The sequence below is a fragment of the Oncorhynchus gorbuscha genome, linkage group LG01 (assembly GCF_021184085.1).
Source record: "Oncorhynchus gorbuscha isolate QuinsamMale2020 ecotype Even-year linkage group LG01, OgorEven_v1.0, whole genome shotgun sequence".
NCBI lineage: Eukaryota > Metazoa > Chordata > Actinopteri > Salmoniformes > Salmonidae > Oncorhynchus > Oncorhynchus gorbuscha.
The window spans coordinates 63,677,049-63,701,214 of NC_060173.1; the positions used below are offsets into that span (position 1 = coordinate 63,677,049).

At 45.8% G+C, this 24,166-nt stretch overlaps 2 protein-coding genes across 2 annotated transcripts in view; both read left to right on the forward strand.

Annotated features, from left to right (window-relative positions):
• Positions 1–9,551, forward strand: part of LOC124041021 (membrane-associated guanylate kinase, WW and PDZ domain-containing protein 2-like) — a 125,291-nt gene extending 115,740 nt beyond the window's left edge. Inside the window, exon 10 of the mRNA XM_046358181.1 lies at positions 9,053–9,551. Within this exon, the coding sequence (XP_046214137.1) occupies positions 9,053–9,363 (311 nt within the window). The 3' untranslated portion in view covers positions 9,364–9,551. The remainder of the gene's footprint in view (positions 1–9,052) is intronic.
• Positions 9,552–10,723: 1,172 nt separating this feature from the next.
• LOC124045809 (membrane-associated guanylate kinase, WW and PDZ domain-containing protein 2-like) overlaps positions 10,724–24,166 on the forward strand; it is a 64,414-nt gene continuing 50,971 nt past the window's right edge. The window contains exons 1-2 of the mRNA XM_046365512.1: positions 10,724–10,796; positions 21,346–21,531. Coding sequence (XP_046221468.1) covers positions 10,724–10,796; positions 21,346–21,531 — 259 coding nt within the window. The remainder of the gene's footprint in view (positions 10,797–21,345; positions 21,532–24,166) is intronic.

Genomic DNA, 24,166 nt, shown 5'->3' on the forward strand with positions numbered 1-24,166 from the left:
ACAGCTTGGGGCAGAGGGAGGTCTATACCAAGCGGCAACAGTGAGAGACTTGTTTCTGGATAGGTACATTTTTAGAAGTAGAATCTCAAATTGTTTGGGTACAGACAGAACTCTGCAGGCTATCTTTGCAGTAGATTGCAACACCGCCCCCTTCTATCTTGGCGGAAAACGTTATTGTTAGGAATGGAAATTTCAAGGTTTTTGGTGGTTTTCCTAAGCCAGGATTCAGACACGGCTAAGACATTTGGGTCGGCATAGTGTGCTAAAGCAGTGAGTAAAACAAACTTAGGGAGTAGGCTTCTAATGTTAACATGCATGAAACCAAGGGTTTTTACGTTTACAGAAGTCAAAAAATGAGAGCACCTGTGGGTTGGGAGTGGAGCTAGGCACTGCAGGACCTGGATTAACCTCCACATCACCAGAGGAACAGAGGAGAAGTAGGATAATGGTACAGCTAAAGACTATACGAACTGGCCGTCTAGCACGTTCAGGAAATAGAGTAAAAGGAGCAGGTTTCTGGCCATGATAGCATAGTTTCAAGGCATAGTGTACAGACAAAGGTAAGGTATGATGTGAGTACATTGTAGGTAAACCTAGGCATTGAGTAATGAAGAAAGAGATAAAGTCTCTAGAGATGTTTATACCAGGTGATGTCATCGCATATGTAGGAGGTGGAACAACATGGTTGGTTAAGGCATATTGAGCAGGGCTAGAGGCTCTACAGTGAAATAAGACAGTAATCACTAACCAGGACAGTAATGGACAAGGCATATTGATATTAGAGAGAGGCATGCTTAGCCAAGTGAACATATTGGTCCAGTGAGTGGTTGGGCTGGCTGGGGAAACAGCGATTCAGACAGTTAGCAGGCCGATGCTAACAAGCTAACAGTTAGTAGGCTGGGGCTAAACAAGCTAGCAGGTTGTAGACCGGGGCAAGCTAGCAGTTAGCAGGCCTGGTTAGCAAGCAAGCAGTTAGCATGGGCTAGCAGTTACAGACCAGGCAGGTAAGCTAGCAGTTAGCAGGCCGGGCCCGGCAGCGAGCAGTTAATAGACAAGGGCAAGCTAGCAGTTAGCAGGCTGGGTTAGCAAGCAGTTAGCAGACCGGGAAGGCGAGCTAGCAGTTAGGCGACTGGGTCAGGCGAGCTAGCAGTTAGCCGACTGCACCAGCTTCATGACTCCCAGCGTCATTGTTACAACATTTTGGAAGTGTACATCCTATATCTAGGAGATATAAGACATGTTGGGAGAGTCAGGAGGGTGCAATAATGAAGGACTCGTTGCGCTATCAACGCTGCAGGGGTAATATTCACTTCGCCATGTTCCGGAATGAAGTCGAACACCCTGACTTTCAGTGCGACAATTGCCTGCTCGCGGAGGGCTACAGAGAAGAAGTCGCTACGCTGGGCATACAAATAGCTGATTTGCACAGACTACTGGGAAAGCCAAGACTTGCAATTTTCTCATTTTCCTCCACTCCGAGGGCCTTGCATCACAATGGAATGATGGGAATATCGCCTTCAGGCAGATTTTCTTTGGTTGACTGGCCACTGCTCAGAAGTGATTGCTCACCGACAAAAAAATGGAGTCGGCGGGATGATCCTCTCCTGGACCTGGCTGGCCAGACAGGGAGACACGTCGCTGTTCATCGTGGAAGTTGAGACGGGATTCATGAATGAGCTGCCAACATCGAAGAGCTTCGCAGCTCTGGAGCCTGATGTTCCAGCACCATCTTTTCATGGAGTGCCGGAGGTTCCTTCCATATTGGCCAACATTGTGATGGCATCGCCGGGGTCTAAGGTGGGTTCTGCTTCACTGGGGTCTGCGGTTCTTGGTCAACTAAATTTATTTGAGGACAATGTTAACATTACATGTAAGTCCGTTTTTACCATCTCCTCTTTGGTCACTGTGAGAGTTCAACATGTTGTATCTGAAAGTGGTGACATGCCTAATGGTGCTAACTGGAGAAATGTCATTGCTATTCCTACTTTGTTTAATTTTCCTAATTGCTATAATCCAATCTTTCCTGTTGTTCTGAAATCTCAAAGTAATAATATATGCCAATCTGATTTATATTGAAACTCTAAAACTCTAAAACTATATTGAAACTCTAAAACTTTACATTCAGAAGAGGTTTAATCATTTTAAAATCTTAATATTCGTAGTTTATTACCTAAAACGGATAATGTCAAGATCAGGGCCTCTCAGGCAGACCCTTTATTTGATCTGAAACCTGGTTAAAACCTCTTAAGACTCTAGGGGCAGTATTTCATTTTTGGATAAAAAGACGTGCCCGTTTTTAGCGCAATATTTTGTCACGAAAAGATGGTCGACTATGCTTGGAATTGATAGTTTTGGAAAGTAGACACTCTGACGTTTCCAGAACTGCAAAGATTTTCACTGTGAGTGCCATAGAACAAAAGCTACAGGCAAAACCAAGATGTTTGAGCGACCAGGAAATCAACAGGATTTCTGACGGCACGTTTTCCATGATCGCCTTATATGGCTGTGAATGCGACAGGAATGAACGGACACTTCCTATCGTTTCCCCCAGGTGTCTGCAGCATTGTGACGTATTTGTAGGCATACCATAAGAGCCTACAATTACCAAGTGTCCCGCACGGTGTCTGCGTGGAAATTGGTGCGCAAAAGTCAGGTACCAGTATTTTTCCATCCGAATCAGAGAAGAATGCACGCTTCCAGGGAAGGCATTTCAATGAAGAGATATATGACAAAACACCTTGAGGATTGATTCAAACAACGTTTTCCATGTTTCAGTCGATATTATGGAGTTAATTCGGAAAAAAGTTCGACGTGTAGGTGACTGAATTTTCGGTTAGTTTCGGTAGCCAAATGCATAGTAACAAAACGGAAAGTTGTGTCCTACACAAGCATCTTTCAGGAAAAACTGGACATCTGCTATGTAACTGAGAGTCTCCTCATTGAAACATCTGAAGTTCTTCAAAGGTAAATTATTTTATTTGATCCCTTTGCTGGTTTTTGTGAATATGTTGCGTGCTAAATGCTAACACTAAATGCTAAGCTAGCTATCACCACTCTTACACAAATTATTGTTTTCTCTGGTTCTAAAGCATATTTAGAAAATCTGAGAGGACAGGATTGTTAAGAAAAGGATAAGCTTGAGAGCAGGCATATTTATTTCATTTCATTTGCGATTTTTAGAAATCGCTAACGTTGCGTTATGGTAATGAGCTTGAGGCTATGATTACGCGACCGCATGCGGTGTGGGTCGGACTAAGAGGTTAACTGATAAAACTCTGGACTCTGAGGTTGTGGTGTTGCTATTTACACAACTAATCTTCTTTCTGTGTCTCTGTTAAAGGCTACATCCAATCCTATACAATTTAAAGTGTTGGGTTTATGTCTTCAATTGAGTTCAAACTCAAAAATAAGAGTTAACCTGCTAAGACTCTAGGGGCAGTATTTCATTTTTGGATAAAAAGACGTGCCCGTTTTAAGCGCAATATTTTGTCACGAAAAGATGCTCGACTATGCTTGGAATTGATAGTTTTGGAAAGAAGACACTCTGACGTTTCCAGAACTGCAAAGATTTTCACTGTGAGTGCCATAGAACAAAATCTACAGGCAAAACCAAGATGTTTGAGTGACCAGGAAATCAACAGGATTTCTGGAGGCACGTTTTCCATGATCTCCTTATATGGCTGTGAATGCGACAGGAATGAACGGACACTTCCTATCGTTTCCCCCAGGTGTCTGCAGCATTGTGACGTATTTGTAGGCATATCATTGGAAGATTGACCATAAGAGCCTACAATTACCAAGTGTCCCGCACGGTGTCTGCGTGGAAATTGGTGCGCAAAAGTCAGGTACCAGTATTTTTCCATCCGAATCAGAGAAGAATGCACGCTTCCAGGGAAGGCATTTCAATTAAGAGATATATGACAAAACACCTTGAGGATTGATTCAAACAACGTTTTCCATGTTTCAGTCGATATTATGGAGTTAATTCGGAAAAAAGTTTGATTTATTATTGATTTTCTCTGGTTCTCTGATTTTCTCTGGTTCTAAAGCATATTTTGAAAATCTGAGACGACAGGATTGTTAAGAAAAGGATAAGCTTGAGGACAGGCATATTTATTTCATTTCATTTGCAATTTTCAGAAATCGCTAATTTTGCGTTATGGTAATGAGCTTGAGGCTGTAGTCACGATCCCGGATCCGGGATGGGGCGGCCTAAGAGGTTAATCTATCCTTCCCCCTCTACCAAGAAATGTGTACTAGAACTCACTGATTTAACCTGTTACTCCTACCCCCTACTTTTTCGAACATTCTGTTAAAAATCGCGCAACATTTCAGCGCCCTGTTACTCAGGCCAGGAATATAGTAGATGCATATGATTAGTACGTGTGGATAGAAAACACTCAGATGTTTATGAAACTGGTTAAATCACGGCTGTGACTATAACAGAACGTGCGTTTCATCGAAAAGTGCAGGAAAATCTGATCACTGAAAGTGCAAAAATATATCCATCCGCCACTTCAACCCATTGTTATGGGCGAACGATATTAAATGGGGCTGAGGTTGCAGTACCTACAGCTTCCACACGATGTCAACAGTCTTGTCAATTGCCAATTCTTTGTTTCTTGGTCAAACGAACAAGAGACAGGCTTTTTCTTCAGGTCTCCGACCGGATATTTTGGTTGAGAAATACACAGACATTATTTCCAGACGGACCCCTATAGAAAACACTTCGTCTCGTGATTAATTTGATCGCTTATTAACGTTTACTAATACCTAAAGTTGCATTACAAAAGTATTTCGAAGTGTTTTGTGAAAGTTTATCATCAACTTTTTTAATTTAAAAAAATGACGTTACGTTATAAGACGCTATTTTTTTCCGTTTATCACACAGTCTTCATAGATCGATATCTAGGCTATATATGGACCGATTTAATCGGAAAAAAAGACCCAATAGTGATTATGGGACATCTAGGAGTGCCAACAAAGAAGATGGTCAAAGGTAATGAATGTTTTATATTTTATTTGTGCGGTTTGTGTAGCGCCGAATATGCTAATTATTTTGTTTACATCCCCTGCGGGTCTTTTGGGGTGTTACATGCTATCAGATAACAGCTTCTCATGCTTTCGCCGAAAAGCATTTTAAAAATCTGACTTGTTGCCTGGATTCACAACGAGTGTAGCTTTAATTCAATACGCTGCATGTGTATTTTAATGAACGTTTGAGTTTTAACTAATACTATTAGCATTTAGCGTAGAACATTTGCATTTCCAGAGCTCTAGATGGGACGCCTGCGTGCCAGGTAGGAGCAAGAGGTTAATTGCCATTTTTACAACCCCAGAGGTGTTGATCATTGGAGAGTTTAATCTTGCATGGGGAAAGCAGGATGCTCACTATTTAATTTTTTTTTGCACTAATTTAAATTTGACCCAGCTGATTACAAATCCCACTTCTCCTAACTTAAAGGGCCCTATGGAATTGCCTTTTATTGACCTCATATTTACAAATAGTGGGGTATTTGTGTCTCATTTACTCAAGCTCCCCCTCTCTGGCGCTCGAAGTCGCCAGTTGTCTAATCATTACGCACACCTGTCACTATCATTACACGCACCTGCGCCTCATGACATTCACCTGGACTCCATCACCTTCCTGATTACCACCCCTTTATCTGTCATTCCCCGTGGTTCTTTCCTCAGGCTTTATTGAATCTGTTTCATGTCTCTATGCTTTACGTGTTTCTTGGTTATGTTCTATTTATTATTACATTTACACTCCCTGTACTTGTTTCCCGACTCCCAGCGTACACATTACAGAATAACTTCCTAGGGGAAAAAACAGGAAGTATTGTTTTTACTGGTGACGTCAGGTACAAGTGGCACTGCCGAAGCAACTGAGGAGGCCTCAGCTGGCTCATCAAGCTTCCATGACTCAGATAGCTAGACAGGTTCTCAAGCCACGGATGGCTCGTCAGGCTCCCCATGCCTCAGCTGGCTTGTCAGGGCCTCCCGGGTGGCGCAGTGGTTAAGGGCGCTGTACAGCAGTGCCAGCAGTGCCACCAGAGACTCTGGGTTCGCACCCAGGCTCTGTTGTAACCGGCCGTGACCGGGAGGTCCGTAGGGCAACGCACGATTGGCCTAGTGTCGTCCGGATTAGGGAGGGCTTGGCCGGTAGGGATATCCTTGTCTCATTGCGCACCAGCGACTCCTGTGGCAGGCCGGGCGCAGTGCGCGCTAAACCAAGGTTGCCAGGTGCACAGTGTTTCCTCCGACACATTGGTGCTGCTGGCTTCCGGGTTGGATGTGCGCTGTGTTAAGAAGCAGTGCGGCTTGGTTGGGTTGTGTATCGGAGGACACATCACTTTCAACATTCGTCTCTCCCGAGCCCATATGGGAGTTGTAGCGATGAGACAAGATAGTAGCTACTAAACAATTGGATACCACGAAATTGGGGAGAAAAATGGGTAAAAATAAAATAAATAAATGTCATTCTCCCATCCCGTGCCTCAGCTGCTAATCAGGCTCCCATCCCGCGCCTCAGCCGGCTCGTCAGGCTCCCATCCCGCGCCTCGGCCGGCTCATCAGGCTTCCATGCCTCAGCTGGCTCGACGGGTATCTCAAGCCTCAGGTGGCTCAGCAGTCTCCCCATCCCGTGCCTCAGCCGGCTCGTCAGGTTCCCATCCTGCACCTCAGCCAAATCGTCAAGTTCCCATGCCACGCCTCAGCTGGCTCGTCAGGTTCCCATCCTGTTCGTCAGCTGGCTCTTGGGGCTCCCACCCTGTGCCTCAGCTAGCCCCCATCCCGCTCCTCAGCCGGCTCACGGGGCTCCCTTCCTGTGCCTCAGCCGGCTTGTGGGGGCTCCCATCTCACGCCTCAGCCGGCTCTGCGGGCTCCCATCCCATGGCTTGTCAAACTTTCATGCCTGGGTTGGCTCGACAGGTTCTCAAGCCTCAGGTGGCTTGTCAGGCTCCCATTCTGCACCTCAGCCGGGTCTTCAGGCTCCCATCCCCACCTCAGCCGGGTCTTCAGGCTCCCATCCCGCACCTCAGCCGGCTCTACGGTTCCCGAGCCTCAGCCGGCTCTTACAGGTTCCAGCAGATGCGACCGGCCTGCCTCTGGGCTTCGGGACCGTCCCTTGGCGGCTGGAGCCGTCATATGGCGGCTGGGGCCGCACATCAGAGAGGGGGTACTGTCATGTTTACCCCTGGTCCCCCTCTCTGGCGCTCGATGTTGCCAGTTGTCTCATCATTACGAACACCTGTCACCATCGTTACGTGCACCTGCGCCTCATGACACTCACCTTGATTATATCACCTTCCTGATTACCTCTCCTATATCTGTCACTCCCCTTGGTTCTCTCCCCAGGGTGTTATTTCATGCGTTATTACTGTTTCATCTCTGGACGCTTTTCGTGTTTCTTGTTTTGTTCTATTTATTACATTTTCCCTCCCTGTACTTGCTTCCCAACGTACACATTACAATTTGCTTTGGATAATAGTGACCACTTTCCTATTGTATGTGTCAAGGATAGATTTAGATCCAAACCTTGTTTTTATCAACAAGGAATTTTTAAAATGACAATGAACAGGCCTTTTTTGAGGCATCTATTTTGGGGACTTTGATTGTATTGCATCTATTCCTGACCCAGAGTTGGCTCTGAACCACTTCTCAAAGGTTTTCAATTGTATTGTAGATAAACATGCTCCCTTTACAAACGGAGAATTCAAAATAGGTCTTGCCCTTGGTTCAGTCCAGAGCTATCTGAAGTTTTACACATCCTGCCTGGAAGTCATACATTTCAAGAGTGTGCAAAGCTGTCATCAAGGCAAAGGGTGGCTATTTGAAGAATCTCAAATATTAAATATATTTTGATTTGTTTAACACTTTTTTGGTTAGTACATGATTCCATATCTGTAATTTAATAGTTTTTATGTCTTCACTATTATTCTACAATGTTGAAAATAGTTCAAATAAAGAAAACCTTTGAATGAGTATGTGTTCTAAAAATGTTGACCGGTAGTGTACACCCTGTTTATGGTTTCAGAATTATCTTAGTGACAGAACTCCAGCTATCTTGACAGACGGGATTCAATCTGCATTTCTTGAGATTCAAAAAGATGTTCCTCAGGGTTCGATTGTGGGTCCATTATTGTTCACTCTGTAAATTAATGACATAGGAAACACTGTTAATACTTGTAACATTCATCTCTATGCAAATGACACAGTTTTGTAATCTTGTACATGATTTTGATTCACTTATAGATATTAAATTAATGTTACTTACAAGTAAAACCAAGTTCATTCAGGTTTTCTAGGTTATGAAATGTTGACCCTGAGGACCTGCATATTTGCGCAAACTTAGCTTGTTTCTCAATATAAGTACCTTGGTGTCTGGATTGATGACAAATTGTCCTTTGTAACTGACTATGAAGCGAAACAGCCCATGCAAAACAAACAGATATTTAAACAGTCAGATTTTGATGGGGATTGTTGTATATGTTAATTGATTGATGTGTGGGCACGTCATTTGACACTAAGGGGATTTTATTATCAACACTGCATGTGAATACTAAAATGCAATCAGTATAATTTATGCAGATCATGTTTTTGTTGTTCAGCCTAGATGAAGAAAGGACTCTTACTCCAAACAGATTACAAATCAGTACTGCATTCTTTCCTCTTTTGGCCACGGTAGTCTATGTTTGTGTAATCTATTTCTCTGTATTAAATTTTTGGTCTATTTCTTCCTCCTCTCTCACCTGTCTTTGTCTGTCTCCACCCCCTTTTTCCCTCCCTGCTTCTTTTGCCCTCTCCATCCCTCTCCGCTCCCTATCTTTCTGCCCCTATTTCCCTCTGTCTCACTCTGCTTCCTCCACCCCTCTCTCTCTCTCTCTCTCTCTCTCTCTCTCTCTCTCTCTCTCTCTCTCTCTCTCTCTCTCTCTCTCTCTCTCTCTCTCCTCTTTCTCCATTCCTCTCCCCTCCCCCTCTCTCCCTGCCCCTCACTCTGTCTCTCTCTCTGTCCCCCTCTCTCCCCTCTCTCTTTCTCTCCCCTCGTCAGGTCCAGAGTACCAGGATGTGGAGGTGCACCTGTTGAGGGAGAAGACTGGGTTTGGCTTCCGCATCCTGGGGGGAGACGAGGCCGTGCAGGCTGTGAGTCCGGACGCCCGTGACAAGGCTCGTATGGGACGGGCTGGACAACACACACACACACCATATAATGCATACCTAACACACCATAATACAACCAAACTTAACAACATAATACACACCTCACACAAGCACGTATATCCTCATTTAACACACCTGCTGCCTGCTGCTGCCTACACACTTAATAGCATACACACCGAACAACATATAATGCCAACCTAACATCATAAAATACACACCTAACACCATAGTAACCACATACACTATAACACACACTTAACGTAATTTTACACACAATATAATCAAATTAAACCTGACAACTTGATAGAGGAATTCTAAATTCCTTTATGTTTTATTGCCAAAACCAATTCACACTCGTTTCTAATTCATTAATAAGGTGTAAGTTCATTAATTATGCATGAAGTTGATCGAGACCAGTCTTAAAAGCCAGGTAAGAGCGTTTAATTCCAGAAAGTACTAACTACATACACAGATTTCCACATGTTATAAACTCAAAATGACATCATCAGTTTCCCACGATAGCCCCGTTGTTTTTTGTTTAGGTCCGGAGATGCTTTCTACTCCCCTCATAAACCAGACATTCCAATCTGTCTAAAAGATATACTTTTCTCCCACCAATGGAACCTAATCCAAACATTCTTATCTTGTCTGAAAAGCTATATATTTCTCTCCCCCTTAAACCCCCCAAGAGGCACAGACAATTAATTCGTTCTGCTTACATTTTCAGTAACAGCTTAACCAAGAACTCATAATAGTATTAGAATAAATGGTTCTAATCAATAATGTATACATAATTAATAATTTCAAATATAATTTCCTCTATCACAACTGTATAATCACGCTCTCTCTAGATGACGTAAGTAAGAACGTTAAACAGGTGATAACCTTTTAATGTTAATTCACAAGGCCGAAGAGCCAGACGTATTACCAGGACGTGAACTCAGAGCATGTGCTAGCAAGTGTCTTAACTAATATTTTCAACCTCTTCTTGACCCAGTCTGTAATATCTACATGTTTCAAGCAGACTACCATAGTCCCTGTGCCCAATAACGCCATGGTAATCTTTAAAAATTACTATCGCCTCGTAGCACTCCTGTAGGAATGAAATGCTTTGAAAGGCTGGCCATGGCTCACATTGACACTCAAATTCGCATACCGCCCCATTTGATCCCCAGATAACGCAATCTGTATTGCACTCCACACTGGCCTTTCCCACCTAGACAAGAGGGACATGCTGTTTATTGACTACAACTCAGCGTTCAACACCATAGTGCCCTTCAAGCTCATCAATAAACTATGGACCCTGGGACTGATCACCTGCCTCGGCAACTGGATTCTGGATTTCCTGACGGGCCACCCCCAGGTGGTGAGGATAGGCAACATCACATTCGCTACGCTGACCCTCAACGCGGGGGGCCCTTCCGTGTGCTTGCTTAATCCCCTCCTGTACTCCCTGGTCACCCATGACGGCATGGCCACACACGACCCCAACACCATTATTAAGTTTGCTACCATTATTAAGTTTGCCACACAACGGTGGTAAGCCTGTTCACTGACAACTATGAGACTGTCTACAGGGAGGAGGTCAAAGACCTGGCAGAACAACAACCGCTCCATGAACGTCAGCAAGACAAGTTCCTTGGTGTCCACATCACCCACAAACTATCATGGTCCAAACACACAAAGACAGTCGAGAAGGGGACATGACAACACCTTTTCACCTACAGGAGACTGAAAAGATTTGTCATGGGTCCCACAGATCCTCAAAACGTTCTACAGCTTTTCCATCGATAGCATCTTGACTGGTTGCATTACGCCTGGTATGGCAACTGCTCGGCATCTGACCGTAAAGTGCTACAGAGGGTAGTTTGTACGGCCCAGTACATAACTGGGGCCAAGCTTCCTGCCATTCAAGACCTATATACCAGGCAGTGTCAGAGGAAGGCCCAAACAATTGTCAAAGACTCCAGCCACCCTATTCATAGACTGTGTTCTCTGCTACCACAAAGCAAAGTCTGGAACCAAAAGGACTCTGAACAACTTCTACCCCCAGGCCATAAGACTGCTAAATAGTTAGTTAAATGGCTACCTGGACAATCTGCCTTGAACCTTTTTGCACAAACCTTTTTGACTGCTCACATTCACTGCTGCTACTGTTTATTATCTACAACTTTATTCCTAGTTATATGTACACATCACCCTCAATTACCTCAAACCCCTGCACATTGACTCAATACTGGTACATTGTGTAAACAGCCAAGTTATACTCATTGTGTATTTATTATTACGTGTTTTACTTTTCTATATTTTCTTTCTGTCCGCACTGTTGGGAAGGTCCCATAAGTAAGTATTTCGCTGTTAGTCTACACCTGTTGTTTATGAAGCATGTGACAAACACAATTCGATTTGATTTAAAAGGTCCACATTATGTAACTTTTTGTACTACCCAACTGATTTCAGATAGAAATGCGAGTTAACGAAACGATCTGTCATTGTCATTGAATGCAAGTCTGATAAGCGGTAGATCCATTCTAAACTCAGCAAAAAAAATAAACATCCTCTTACTGTCAACTGCGTTTACTTTCAGAAAAATGTATGTAAATATTTGTATGACCATAAGATTCAACAACTGAGACATAAACTGAACAAGTTCCACAGACATGTGACTAACAGAAATGGAATAATGTGTCCCTGAACAAATCATAAGTAATAGTCAGTATCTGGTGTGGCCACCAGCTGCATTAAGTACTGCAGTGCATCTCCTGCTCATGAACTGCACCAGATTTGCCAGTTCTTGCTGTGATATGTTACCCCACTCTTCCAGCAAGGCACCTGCAAGTTCCTGGACATTTATGGGGGGAATGGCCCTAGCCCTCACCCTCCAATCCAACAGGTCCCAGATGTGCTCACTGGGATTGAGATCAGGGCTCTCCGCTGGCCATGGCAGAACACTGACATTCCTGTCTTGCAGGAAATCATGCACAGAATGAGCAGTATGGCTGGTGGCATTGTCATGCTGGAGGGTCATGTCAGGATCCAATGATGCTGTGACACACCGCCCCAGATCATGACGGACTCTCCACCTCCAAATTGTTCCTGCTCCAGAGTACAGGCCTCGGTGTAATGCTCATTCCTTCGATGATAAACTCGAATCTGACCATCACCCCTGGTGAGAGAAAACTGTGACTCGTCAGTGAAGAGCACCACAGTGACCAGTTGGTTTGTGCCCACAGGCGACGTTGTTTCCGGTTTTCTAGTGCGTTTTCTTCAGTAATCCACAGGCTCAAACTCAGTCAAAACAATCAGACAAAAAAATCCAACTTGTGTCCGTAAAGTTCATAGAAACATGTCAAACGATGTTTATATTCAAACCTCAGGTTGTTTTTTAGCCTAAATGATCTATAATATTTCAACTGGACAATAACGTTGTCAATATAAAAGGTAAACAAGAAATGCACATGCGCCTGAAAAAGCTCTTTGACACGTTAGGGTCCACTCGTTCAGACTGGTCTTACTCCCTAATTATAAGAATACAAGCCTGAAACGATTTCTAAAGACTGTTGACATCTAGTGGAAAGCATAGGAACTGCAAATGGCGTCCTAAGTCAATGGATACTGGAAACAGGATGCAGGAGGCAGGGTCTAAATACTTATGTCAATAAGGTGTTTCTGTTGTTGTTTTTTTATACCTTTTATGCATTTCTGAAAACCTGTTTTCACTCTGTCATGATGGGTTATTGTGTGTAGATTGCTGAGGGAAAATGTAATTTCATACGTTTTAGAATAAGGCTGTAACGTAACAAAATGTGGGAAAAGTCAATTGGCCTGAATCCTTTCCGAATGCACTGTATGTCTCACTCTGAGTGTTGTTCTAGAATAGAACAAGGCAGATGCTCCAATTCCAAGTAATAATCCATTATGTTGACTCCAATGCTTCCCACAGTTGTGTCCAGTTGACTGTCCTTTGAGCGGTAGACCATTCTTGATTCACAAGGGAAACTGTTGCAGCAGCATTGCAGTTCTTGACACGAGCCTGGCACCTACTACCATACCCCATTCAAAGGCACTTAAATATTTTATCTTTCCCATTCAACCCCTATTATAAGATGGCGCCGGAGCAGAAGGCAGACATTTTACGTACCCCCAACCGATTGTGTTGTTTTGTTCGTTTATCTGCGTTGTTTGTAACTTATTTTGGACTATTTTTGTACATCATTTTGCCGCTACCATCTCTTATGACCGAAAATAACTTCTAGACTTCCGGACTGCGATTATTCACCCACAGACTAGCAGAATCGTTTTTCTTCATTCACGACTCTGACGAGCCCGAGGCGGAGGACATACGGCTCCCTCTGGAAAGGGCCCTGACCCCAGTGATCTGCGTGAAGAGGAGGTGGAGAAAGAGAGGCAGGAGAGCGGTCTGCCTTCTTAGAAGTCAGAGGCAATCGAATAAACCCCCACTTCCGTCAAGCAACATGCAATCTTTGGACAATAAAATGGACGAGATACTTGGAAGATTAAACTACCATCGGGACATTAAAAACTCTAACACCAGCGGTTGCTGCTTCACGGAGTCGTGGCTGAACGACAACAATATCAACATACAGTTGGCTGGTTATACGATGTACCGGCAGGAGAGAACAGCAGCGTCTGTTAAGACAAGGGGCAGAGATCTATGTATTTTTGTAAACAACCGCTGGTGTACGATATCTAAAGAAGTCTTTAGCTATTGCTCGCCTGAGGTAGAGTTTCTCATGATAAGCTGCAAACCACACTACCTACCGAGAGCGTTTTCATCTATATTCTTTGTAGCTGTTTACATACCACCACAGTCAGAGCCTTGCACTAAGAAAGCATTGAATGAGCTGTATTCTGCCATAAGCAAACAAGAAAGCTCTCACCCAGAGGCAGCACTCCTAGTAGCTTGGGACTTTAACCTGCAGGGAAACATAAACCAGTTTTACCAAATATCTATCAGCATGTTAAATGTGCAACCAGAGGGAAAAGAACTCTGGACCACCTATACTCCACACACAGAGATTCAAACAAAGCTCTCCCTCGCCCACCATAATACCATGGAAGCACCAGTGACTAGATTAATAAAAAAGTGGTCAGATGAAGCAGATGCTAAGCCTGTTTTGCTAGCACAGACTGGAATTCCTCCAATGGCATTGAGGAGGACACCACATCTGTCATTGGCTTCATCAACATCGATGACGTCATCCCCACAGTGACTGTACGCACATACCCCAACCAGAAGCCATGCATCCGCACTGAGCTAAAGGCTAGAGCTGCCGCTTTCAAGGAGCGGGAGTCTAACCCGGAAGCCGGAAGCTTATAAGAAATCCCGCTATGTCCTCCGACGAACCATCAAACAGGCAATGTGTCAATACATGACTAAGATCGAGTCATACTACACTGGCTCTGACACTCATCAGATGTGGCAGGGACTGCAAACCATTACAGACTACAAAGGGAAGCACAGCCGAGAGCTGCCCAGTGACACAAGCCTACCAGACGAGCTAAACAACTTCTATGCTCGCTTCGAGACAAATAACACTGAAACATACATGAGAGCACCAGCTGTTCTAGAAGACTGTGTGATCACGCTCTTCGCTCTTCGCAGCCGATGTGAGTAGGTGTGTCAACATTCACAAGGCCGCAGGGCCAGACAGATTACCAGGATGTGTATTGTGAGCATGTGCTGACCAACTGGCATGTGTCCTTCACTGATATTTTCAACCTCTCCCTATCCGCCACCTACCAGGTGGCGTGGCGAGAATCTGTCTCCTCACCACGCGCTCTCACCACTGGTGTCCCCCAGGGCACTGTTCTAGGCCCTCTCCTATTCTCACTATACACCAAGTCACTTGGCTCTGTCATAACCTCACATGGTCTCTCCTATCATTGCTATGCAGACGACACACAATTAATCTTCTCCTTTCCCCCTTCTGATGACCAGGTGGCGAATCAAATCTCTGCATGTCTGGCAGACATATCAGTGTGGATGACGGATCACCACCTCAAGCTGAACCTCGGCAAGACGGAGCTGCTCTTCCTCCCGGGGAAGGACTGCCCGTTCCATGATCTCGCCATCACGGTTGACAACTCCATTGTGTCCTCCTCCCAGAGCGCTAAGAACCTTGGCGTGATCCTGGACAACACCCTGTCGTTCTCAACTAACATCAAGGCGGTGGCCCGTTCCTGTAGGTTCATGCTCTACAACATCCGCAGAGTACGACCCTGCCTCACACAGGAAGCGGCGCAGGTCCTAATCCAGGCACTTGTCATCTCCCGTCTGGATTACTGCAACTCGCTGTTGGCTGGGCTCCCTGCCTGTGCCATTAAACCCCTACAACTCATCCAGAACGCCGCAGCCCGTCTGGTGTTCAGCCTTCCCAAGTTCTCTCACGTCACCCCGCTCCTCCGCTCTCTCCACTGGCTTCCAGTTGAAGCTCGCATCCGCTACAAGACCATGGTGCTTGCCTACGGAGCTGTGAGGGGAACGGCACCTCAGTACCTCCAGGCTCTGATCAGGCCCTACACCCAAACAAGGGCACTGCGTTCATCCACCTCTGGCCTGCTCGCCTCTCTACCACTGAGGAAGTACAGTTCCCGCTCAGCCCAGTCAAAACTGTTCGCTGCTCTGGCCCCCCAATGGTGGAACAAACTCCCTCACGACGCCAGGACAGCGTAGTCAATCACCACCTTCCGGAGACACCTGAAACCCCACCTCTTTAAGGAATACCTAGGATAGGATAACTAATCCTTCTCACCCCCCCTTTAAGATTTAGATGCACTATTGTAAAGTGACTGTTCTACTGGATGTCATAAGGTGAATGCACCAATTTGTAAGTCGCTCTGGATAAGAGCGTCTGCTAAATGACTTAAATGTAAATGTAACTGTAAATGTTTTAAGCAGACCACCATAGTCCCTGTGCCAAGAACACTAAGTTAACCTGCCTAATTTACTACTGACCCGTAGAACTCACATCTGTAGCCATAAAGTGCTGTGAAAGGTTGGTCATGGCTCACATCAAGACTATTTTCCCAGAAACCCTAGACCCACTACAATTTGCATACCACCCCAACAGATCCACAGATCATGCAATCTCTATTGCACTCCACACTGGCCTTCCCACCTGGACAAAAGGAACACCTATATGAGAATGCTATTCATTGACTACAGCTCAGTGTTCAACACTATAGTGCCCTCAAAGCTCCTCACTACTCTAAGGACCCTGTGACTAAACACCTCCCTCTGCAACTGGATCCTGGACTTCCGGACGGGCCTCCACCAGGTGGTAAGGGTAGGGAACAACACATCCGCCACGCTAATCCTCAATATAGGGGCCCCTCAGGGGTGCGTGCTAAGTCCCCTCCTGTACTCCCTTTTCAGTCATGACTGCACGGCCAGGAACGACTCCAACAACATCGTTCAGTTTGCCGATGACACAACAGTGGTAGGCCTGATCACCAACAACGACGAGACCGAGGTCAGAGACCGAGGTCAGAGACCTGGCCATGTGGTGCCAGGACAACAACCTCTCCCTCAACGTGATCAAGACAAAGGAGATGATTGTGGACTACAGGAAAAAGAGGACCGAGCACTCCCCCATTCTCATCAACAGGGCTGTATTGGAGCATGTTGAGAGTATCAAGTTATTTGGTGTCCACATCACCAACAAACTAACTTGGTCCAAGCACAACAAGACAGTTGTGAAGACGGCACGACAAAACCTATTCCCCCTCAGGAGGCTGATAAGTTTGGCCTGGGTCCTCAAAAATGTTCTACAGCTATAACATCAAGAGCATTGCATCACTGGTTGCATCATTGTCTGGTATGGCAACTGCTCGGCCTCCGATCACAAGGCACTACAGAGGGTAGTGCGTATGGCCCAGCACATCACTCAAGCTTCCTGCCATCCAGGACCTCTATACCAGGCAGTGACAGAGGAAGGACCTTAAAATTGTTAGACTCCAGCCATCCTAGTCATAGACTGTTCTCTCTGCTATCGTACATCAAGCATTACCGGAGTACCAAATCAAATCAAATCAAATCAAATCTAATTGTATTTGTCACATACACATGGTTAGCAGATGTTAAATGCGAGTGTAGCGAAATGCTTGTGCTTCTAGTTCCGACAATGCAGTGATAACCAACAAGTAATCTAACTAACAATTCCAAAACTACTGTCTTATACACAGTGTAAGGGGATAAGGAACATGTACATAAGGATATATGAATGAGTGATGGTACAGAGCAGCATACAGTAGATGGTATCGAGTACAGTATATACATATGAGATGAGTGTGTAGACAAAGTAAACAAAGTGGCATAGTTAAAGTGGCTAGTGATACATGTGTTACATAAGGATGCAGTCGATGATGTAGAGTACAGTATATACATATGCATATGAGATGAATAATGTAGGGTAAGTAACATTATATAAGGTAGCATTGTTTAAAGTGGCTAATGATATATTTACATCATTTCCCATCAATTCCCATTATTAAAATGGCTGGAGTTGGGTCAGTGTCAATGACAGTGTGTTGGCAGCAGCCACTCAATGTTAGTGGTGGCTGTTTAACAGTCTGATGGCCTTGAGATAGAAGCTGTTTTTCAGTCTCTCGGTCCCAGCTTTGATGCACCTGTACTGACCTCGCCTTCTGGATGATAGCGGGGTGAACAGGCAGTGGTTCGGGTGGTTGATGTCCTTGATGATCTTTATGGCCTTCCTGTAACAACGGGTGGTGTAGGTGTCCTGGAGGGCAGGTAGTTTGCCCCCGGTGATGCGTTGTGCAGTCCTCACTACCCTCTGGAGAGCCTTACGGTTGAGGGCGGAGCAGTTGCCGTACCAGGCGGTGATACAGCCCGCCAGGATGCTCTCGATTGTGCATCTGTAGAAGTTTGTGAGTGCTTTTGGTGACAAGCCGAATTTCTTCAGCCTCCTGAGGTTGAATAGGCGCTGCTGCGCCTTCTTCACGACGCTGTCAGTGTGAGTGGACCAATTCAGTTTGTCTGTGATGTGTATGCCGAGGAACTTAAAACTAGCTACCCTCTCCACTACTGTTCCATCGATGTGGATAGGGGGTGTTCCCTCTGCTGTTTCCTGAAGTCCACAATCATCTCCTTAGTTTTGTTGACGTTGAGTGTGAGGTTATTTTCCTGACACCACACTCCGAGGGCCCTCACCTCCTCCCTGTAGGCCGTCTCGTCGTTGTTGGTAATCAAGCCTACCACTGTTGTGTCGTCCGCAAACTTGATGATTGAGTTGGAGGCGTGCGTGGCCACGCAGTCGTGGGTGAACAGGGAGTACAGGAGAGGGCTCAGAACGCACCCTTGTGGGGCCCCCGTGTTGAGGATCAGCGGGGAGGAGATGTTGTTGCCTACCCTCACCACCTGGGGGCGGCCCGTCAGGAAGTCCAGTACCCAGTTGCACAGGGCGGGGTCGAGACCCAGGGTCTCGAGCTTGATGACGAGCTTGGAGGGTACTATGGTGTTGAATGCCGAGCTGTAGTCGATGAACAGCATTCTCACATAGGTATTCCTCTTGTCCAGGTGGGTTAGGGCAGTGTGCAGTGTGGTTGAGATTGCATCGTCTGTGGACCTATTTGGGCGGTAAGCAAATTGGAGTGGGTCTAGGGTGTCAGGTAGGGTGGAGGTGATATGGTCCTTGACTAGTCTCTCAAAGCACTTCATGATGACGGAAGTGAGTGCTACGGGGCGGTAGTCGTTTAGCTCAGTTACCTTAGCTTTCTTGGGAACAGGAACAATGGTGGCCCTCTTGAAGCATGTGGGAACAGCAGATTGGTATAGGGATTGATTGAATGTGTCCGTAAACACACCGGCCAGCTGGTCTGCACATGCTCTGAGGGCGCGGCTGGGGATGCCGTCTGGGCCTGCAGCCTTGCGAGGGTTAACACGTTTAAATGTCTTACTCACCTCGGCTGCAGTGAAGGAGAGACCGCATGTTTCCGTTGCAGGCCGTGTCAGTGGCACTGTATTGTCCTCAAAGCGGGCAAAAAAGTTATTTAGTCTGCCTGGGAGCAAGACATCCTGGTCCGTGACTGGGCTGGATTTCATCTTGTAGTCCGTGATTGACTGTAGACCCTGCCACATGCCTCTTGTGTCTGAGCCATTGAATTGAGATTCCACTTTGTCTCTGTACTGACGCTTAGCTTGTTTAATAGCCTTGCGGAGGGAATAGCTGCACTGTTTGTATTCAGTCATGTTGCCAGACACCTTGCCCTGATTAAAAGCAGTGGTTCGCGCTTTCAGTTTCACGCGAATGCTGCCATCAATCCACGGTTTCTGGTTAGGGAATGTTTTTATCGTTGCTATGGGAACGACATCTTCGACGCACGTTCTAATGAACTCGCACACCGAATCAGCGTATTCGTCAATATTCCCATCTGACGCAATACGAAACATGTCCCAGTCCACGTGATGGAAGCAGTCTTGGAGTGTGGAATCAGCTTGGTCTGACCAGCGTTGGACAGACCTCAGCGTGGGAGCCTCTTGTTTTAATTTCTGCCTGTAGGCAGGGATCAGCAAAATGGAGTCGTGGTCAGCTTTTCCGAAAGGGGGGCGGGGCAGGGCCTTATATGCGTCACGGAAGTTAGAGTAACAATGATCCAAGGTTTTACCACCCCTGGTTGCGCAATCGATATGCTGATAAAATTTAGGGAGTCTTGTTTTCAGATTGGCTTTGTTAAAATCCCCAGCTACAATGAATGCAGCCTCCGGATAAATGTTTTCCAGTTTGCAAAGAGTTAAATAAAGTTCGTTCAGAGCCATCGATGTGTCTGCTTGGGGGGGATATATACGGCTGTGATTATAATCGAAGAGAATTCTCTTGGAAGATAATGCGGTCTACATTTGATTGTGAGGAATTCTAAATCAGGTGAACAGAAGGATTTGAGTTCCTGTATGTTTCCTTCATCACACCATGTCCCGTTAGTCATGAGGCATACGCCCCCGCCACTCTTCTTACCAGAGAGATGTTTGTTTCTGTCCGCGCGATGCGTGGAGAAACCCGTTGGCTGCACTGCCCTGGATAGCGTCTTCCCAGTAAGCCATGTTTCCGTAAAGCAGAGAACGTTGCAGTCTCTGATGTCCCTCTGGAATGCCACCCTTGCTCGGATTTCATCAACCTTGTTGTCGAGAGACTGGACATTGGCAAGAAGAATACTGGGAAGTGGTGCACGATGTGCCCTTTTTCGGAGTCTGACCAGAACACCGCCGCGTTTCCCTCTTTTTCGGAGTCGTTTCCTTGGGTCGCTGCATGCGATCCATTCCGTTGTCCTGTTTGTAAGGCAGAACACAGGATCCGCGTCGCGGAAAACATATTCTTGGTCGTACTGATGGTGAGTTGACGCTGATCTTATATTCAGTAGTTCTTCTCGACTGTATGTAATGAAACCTAAGATGACCTGGGGTACTAATGTAAGAAATAACACGTAAAAAACAAAAAACTGCATAGTTTCCTAGGAACGCGAAGCGAGGCGGCCATCTCAGTCGGCGCCGGAAGTTAAGAGGAAGTCTAGCTCCAAGAGGCTTCTGAACAGCTTCTATCCCCAAGCCATAAGACTCCTGAAGATCTAATCAAATGGCTACCCAGGGTATTTGCATTGCCCCCCTCCCCTTTTACACCGCTGCTACTCTCTGTTGTTATCATCTATGCATAGTCCCTTTAATAACTCTACCTACAGTACATATTACCTCAACTAACCGGTGCCCCCACACATTGACTCTGTACCGGTACCCCCCTGTATATAGTCTCGCTATTGTTATTTTACTGCTGCTCTTTAATGACTTATTACTTTTTTTTTTTTTTTCTTCTTTTTTTTTTTAAACTGCACTGTTGGTTAGGGGCTCATAAGTAAGCATTTCAATGTCTACACCTGTTGTATTCAGAGCAAGTGACTAATAACATTTGATTTGATTCCTCTGTAGTATGCTCCCACAATGGTTTGCTGAGTCACACACAAGACAGAGTTTCTTCAGTTTCCCAGAAGGATCAAACATTTTCTTGTGTGTGCACTTCTCAAAAAACACTTGAGAGCAGATTACAAAGTTGAAAACATTACTACTTCTTTTCTTCTTCTGTCCAGCACTTGACAACCCTCATATTCTTCCTTTTTCTAACATTTCAACCATTGCTTCTACCACCCTACTAGCTGTGCCCCATAAGATCGGTCGTATCATCAAGAGCAGCCCGGCAGACCGCTGCGGGAGCCTGAAGATTGGTGACCGGATCCTGGCTGTCAATGGGCAGTCCATCATCAGCATGCCCCACGCTGACATTGTCAAGCTCATCAAAGATGCCGGTCTCACTGTCACCCTTCACATCATACCAGAGGAAGGTGAGTGATAGTGAATTAGAGAGAGAGTATGAGAGAGAGAGCGAGAAAGAGAGTGTGAGAGAGAGTGTGAGAGACTGTGTGTGAGAAAGAGAGAGAGAGTGTGTGTGAGAGAGAGAGTGTGAGAGGGAGAGAGAGAGAGAGAGTGTGAGAGGGAGAGAGAGTGTGTGTGTGTGTGTGTGTGTGAGAGAGAGAGAGAGAGAGAGAGAGAGAGAGAGAGAGAGAGAGAGAGAGAGAGAGAGAGAGAGAGAGAGAGAGAGAGAGAGAGAGAGTGAGAGAGTGTGTGAGATGTTTCCCATGAGACAGAGAGAGGTCACGATCAGATGAGCTCCTGCATTTTTCAGCATTTTCTTTAAAAAAGATAGATTAGGAGTTAGATAAACTTGGATTTTTTGTCAGGAACACATACTGGATTCTACCCTCTACAACATAACCCCCACTTCAAATCAAAATGTAAAACCTACAACCAGATTTTGGACGGAATTACGGAATCACCTGGAAGGTTCACAACTACCAAGATGTATTTCTCTATACAGCAAATTCTCTGGAAAACAACAGAAACCTGAAAACACCATCCAACCTGGAACTGAGTGAGTAATGTTTAGTCTGAAACTATATTTTATCTCCAAAAGCCAAGAAGAAAAATACACAACATTACTTTATAAGGACTGAATTCTAGCATAATTCTGCCAAGCTTGATACAGATTCAACTAGCACTGACGTGTCAAGTGAGAGGTGTCAAAGCCCATTAGCCCAACAATGGCAGGAGAGTCACACAGTCTACCCCAACCAAATGGAGAGGCCTTAGAAGCTCCATCCCGCTGTTCAGAGGTAATTAAAATACAGTACCCTTTGCATGTAAAGAATGATAAGGCAAGAAAAGATTACAAAATGAAGCTCCTTATGGAAAATCAAGAGACACTTTTTGCTGACTATTACAAAAATGGGAACATCAGCAACCTTAGCTTCCACACAAACCATCCCCTGGCATGGCACAGTGCTATATTAGCACACTACCCCTTTGTTAAGAGGGGGGGGTTAACGAGGGGTGGAAACTCAGAATACTTGTAACGAGGACTCTGAATCAAGTAATATAAATATCTATAAGTCCGGAATAGTAATGGTACAGAGTAACCCCAAACAGTTTCAGCTGGACTTTCACCTAATCAAAGAATTAGCCCAGCAGGAGAAGCTCTCCCTTGATAAAGATACCCCCACACCAAGCGGGTCTGACCAGACCTCTTCATTATGTAACCCCACAGACGAGCAACCCCCCAGCGGAGAGTCAACCTCCCAGCACAGATTACCACTCCCTCATTGAAATGAAGGACCAATTCACCCAGCTGGAGATAAGGCAGGTGGAGCTGGAACAGCAGGTGATTACACTTCAGTCAGCACAGACCCAGACAACAGTCCAGCACAACAACAGCCCCTTAACCAGACCCGGAGAGCTGGAGGTGGACAGAGACATATCTGCACTTTGGACAGTGGTGAGACAAATACAACAGGAGAAAGAGGAGCAGAACAGGGCATTAGAGGAGAGGATCAGACTGCTGGTGGAGGAGAGGTTGCGGGGGATGGAGGAGAGGGTGAGAGGGGATGGAGGAGAGGGTGAGGGGGATGGAGGAGAAGTTGAGGGGGATGGCGTGTGACAGAGAACAACCCACTAGAGAGGTGGCCACCCCCACAGAGAAGCCAGCAGAACAGCCCACCTCAGCACCCAACAAAAGTCTCGACACCACAGCAGAACAGTCCACACCAGACCCTGACCATAGAGTCGACACCACAGCAGAACAGACAAATGAAGAACCCCAAGCCCAGAGGCTCTCACCCCCTCTGAGCACCCCCCTCTGTCAGCCACCCTGATAGCCCTTCTGACAACCCCCCCACACCCACTGAGGACAAACACAAGACACAGATTGTGCTACTTATGGACTCAAATGGGAAATATATAGAAGAAAAAAAAATATTTTCCCAAACACAGTGTGTCTAAACTCTGGTGTCCAAACACCCAGCGCGCCCTAGACCTTCTGTCTGAGGCCAAACTAGGCTCACCCAGCTACATAATAATACACACAGGCACAAACGACATGAGAGCACAGCAGGAAAGAGTGGACACAGCACTGAAGGGAGTGATTGAAAATGCTTCTTCTACTTTCCCCAACGCACAAGTGGTTATCTCCACCCTGCTACCACGAAAAGACTTCCACCCTGCCACAATACAGCGGGTAAATGCAAGTATTTCCTGTGACTGTGCCTCAAAACCAAACGTTTTCCTGGCCCACCACTCCACCCTGGACTTGAACAGCCTCTATGACCAGGTCCACCTCTACAAGGCAGCAGTGCCCACCTTTGCCCGAACTCTAAAGGACATCGCTCTCAAACGTATCCAACACTCCACACAGGAGCAACAGATCAATAGATACCCCACCTAGACCAGCGAGACACCCTCCCAGATCTGCAGGACCCCCCCCCTGGACCTACACATAGAGGACCCATGCGAAGAGTAATTACACCCAAACCACAGTACACCCAGACACATCCACACCCCCACCCCAACCAATCAACACCCCCCCCACATCAACCATGCCCACACCCCATTTAGGCCCCCTCAGATCAGACCTATGCCACTCCTGCC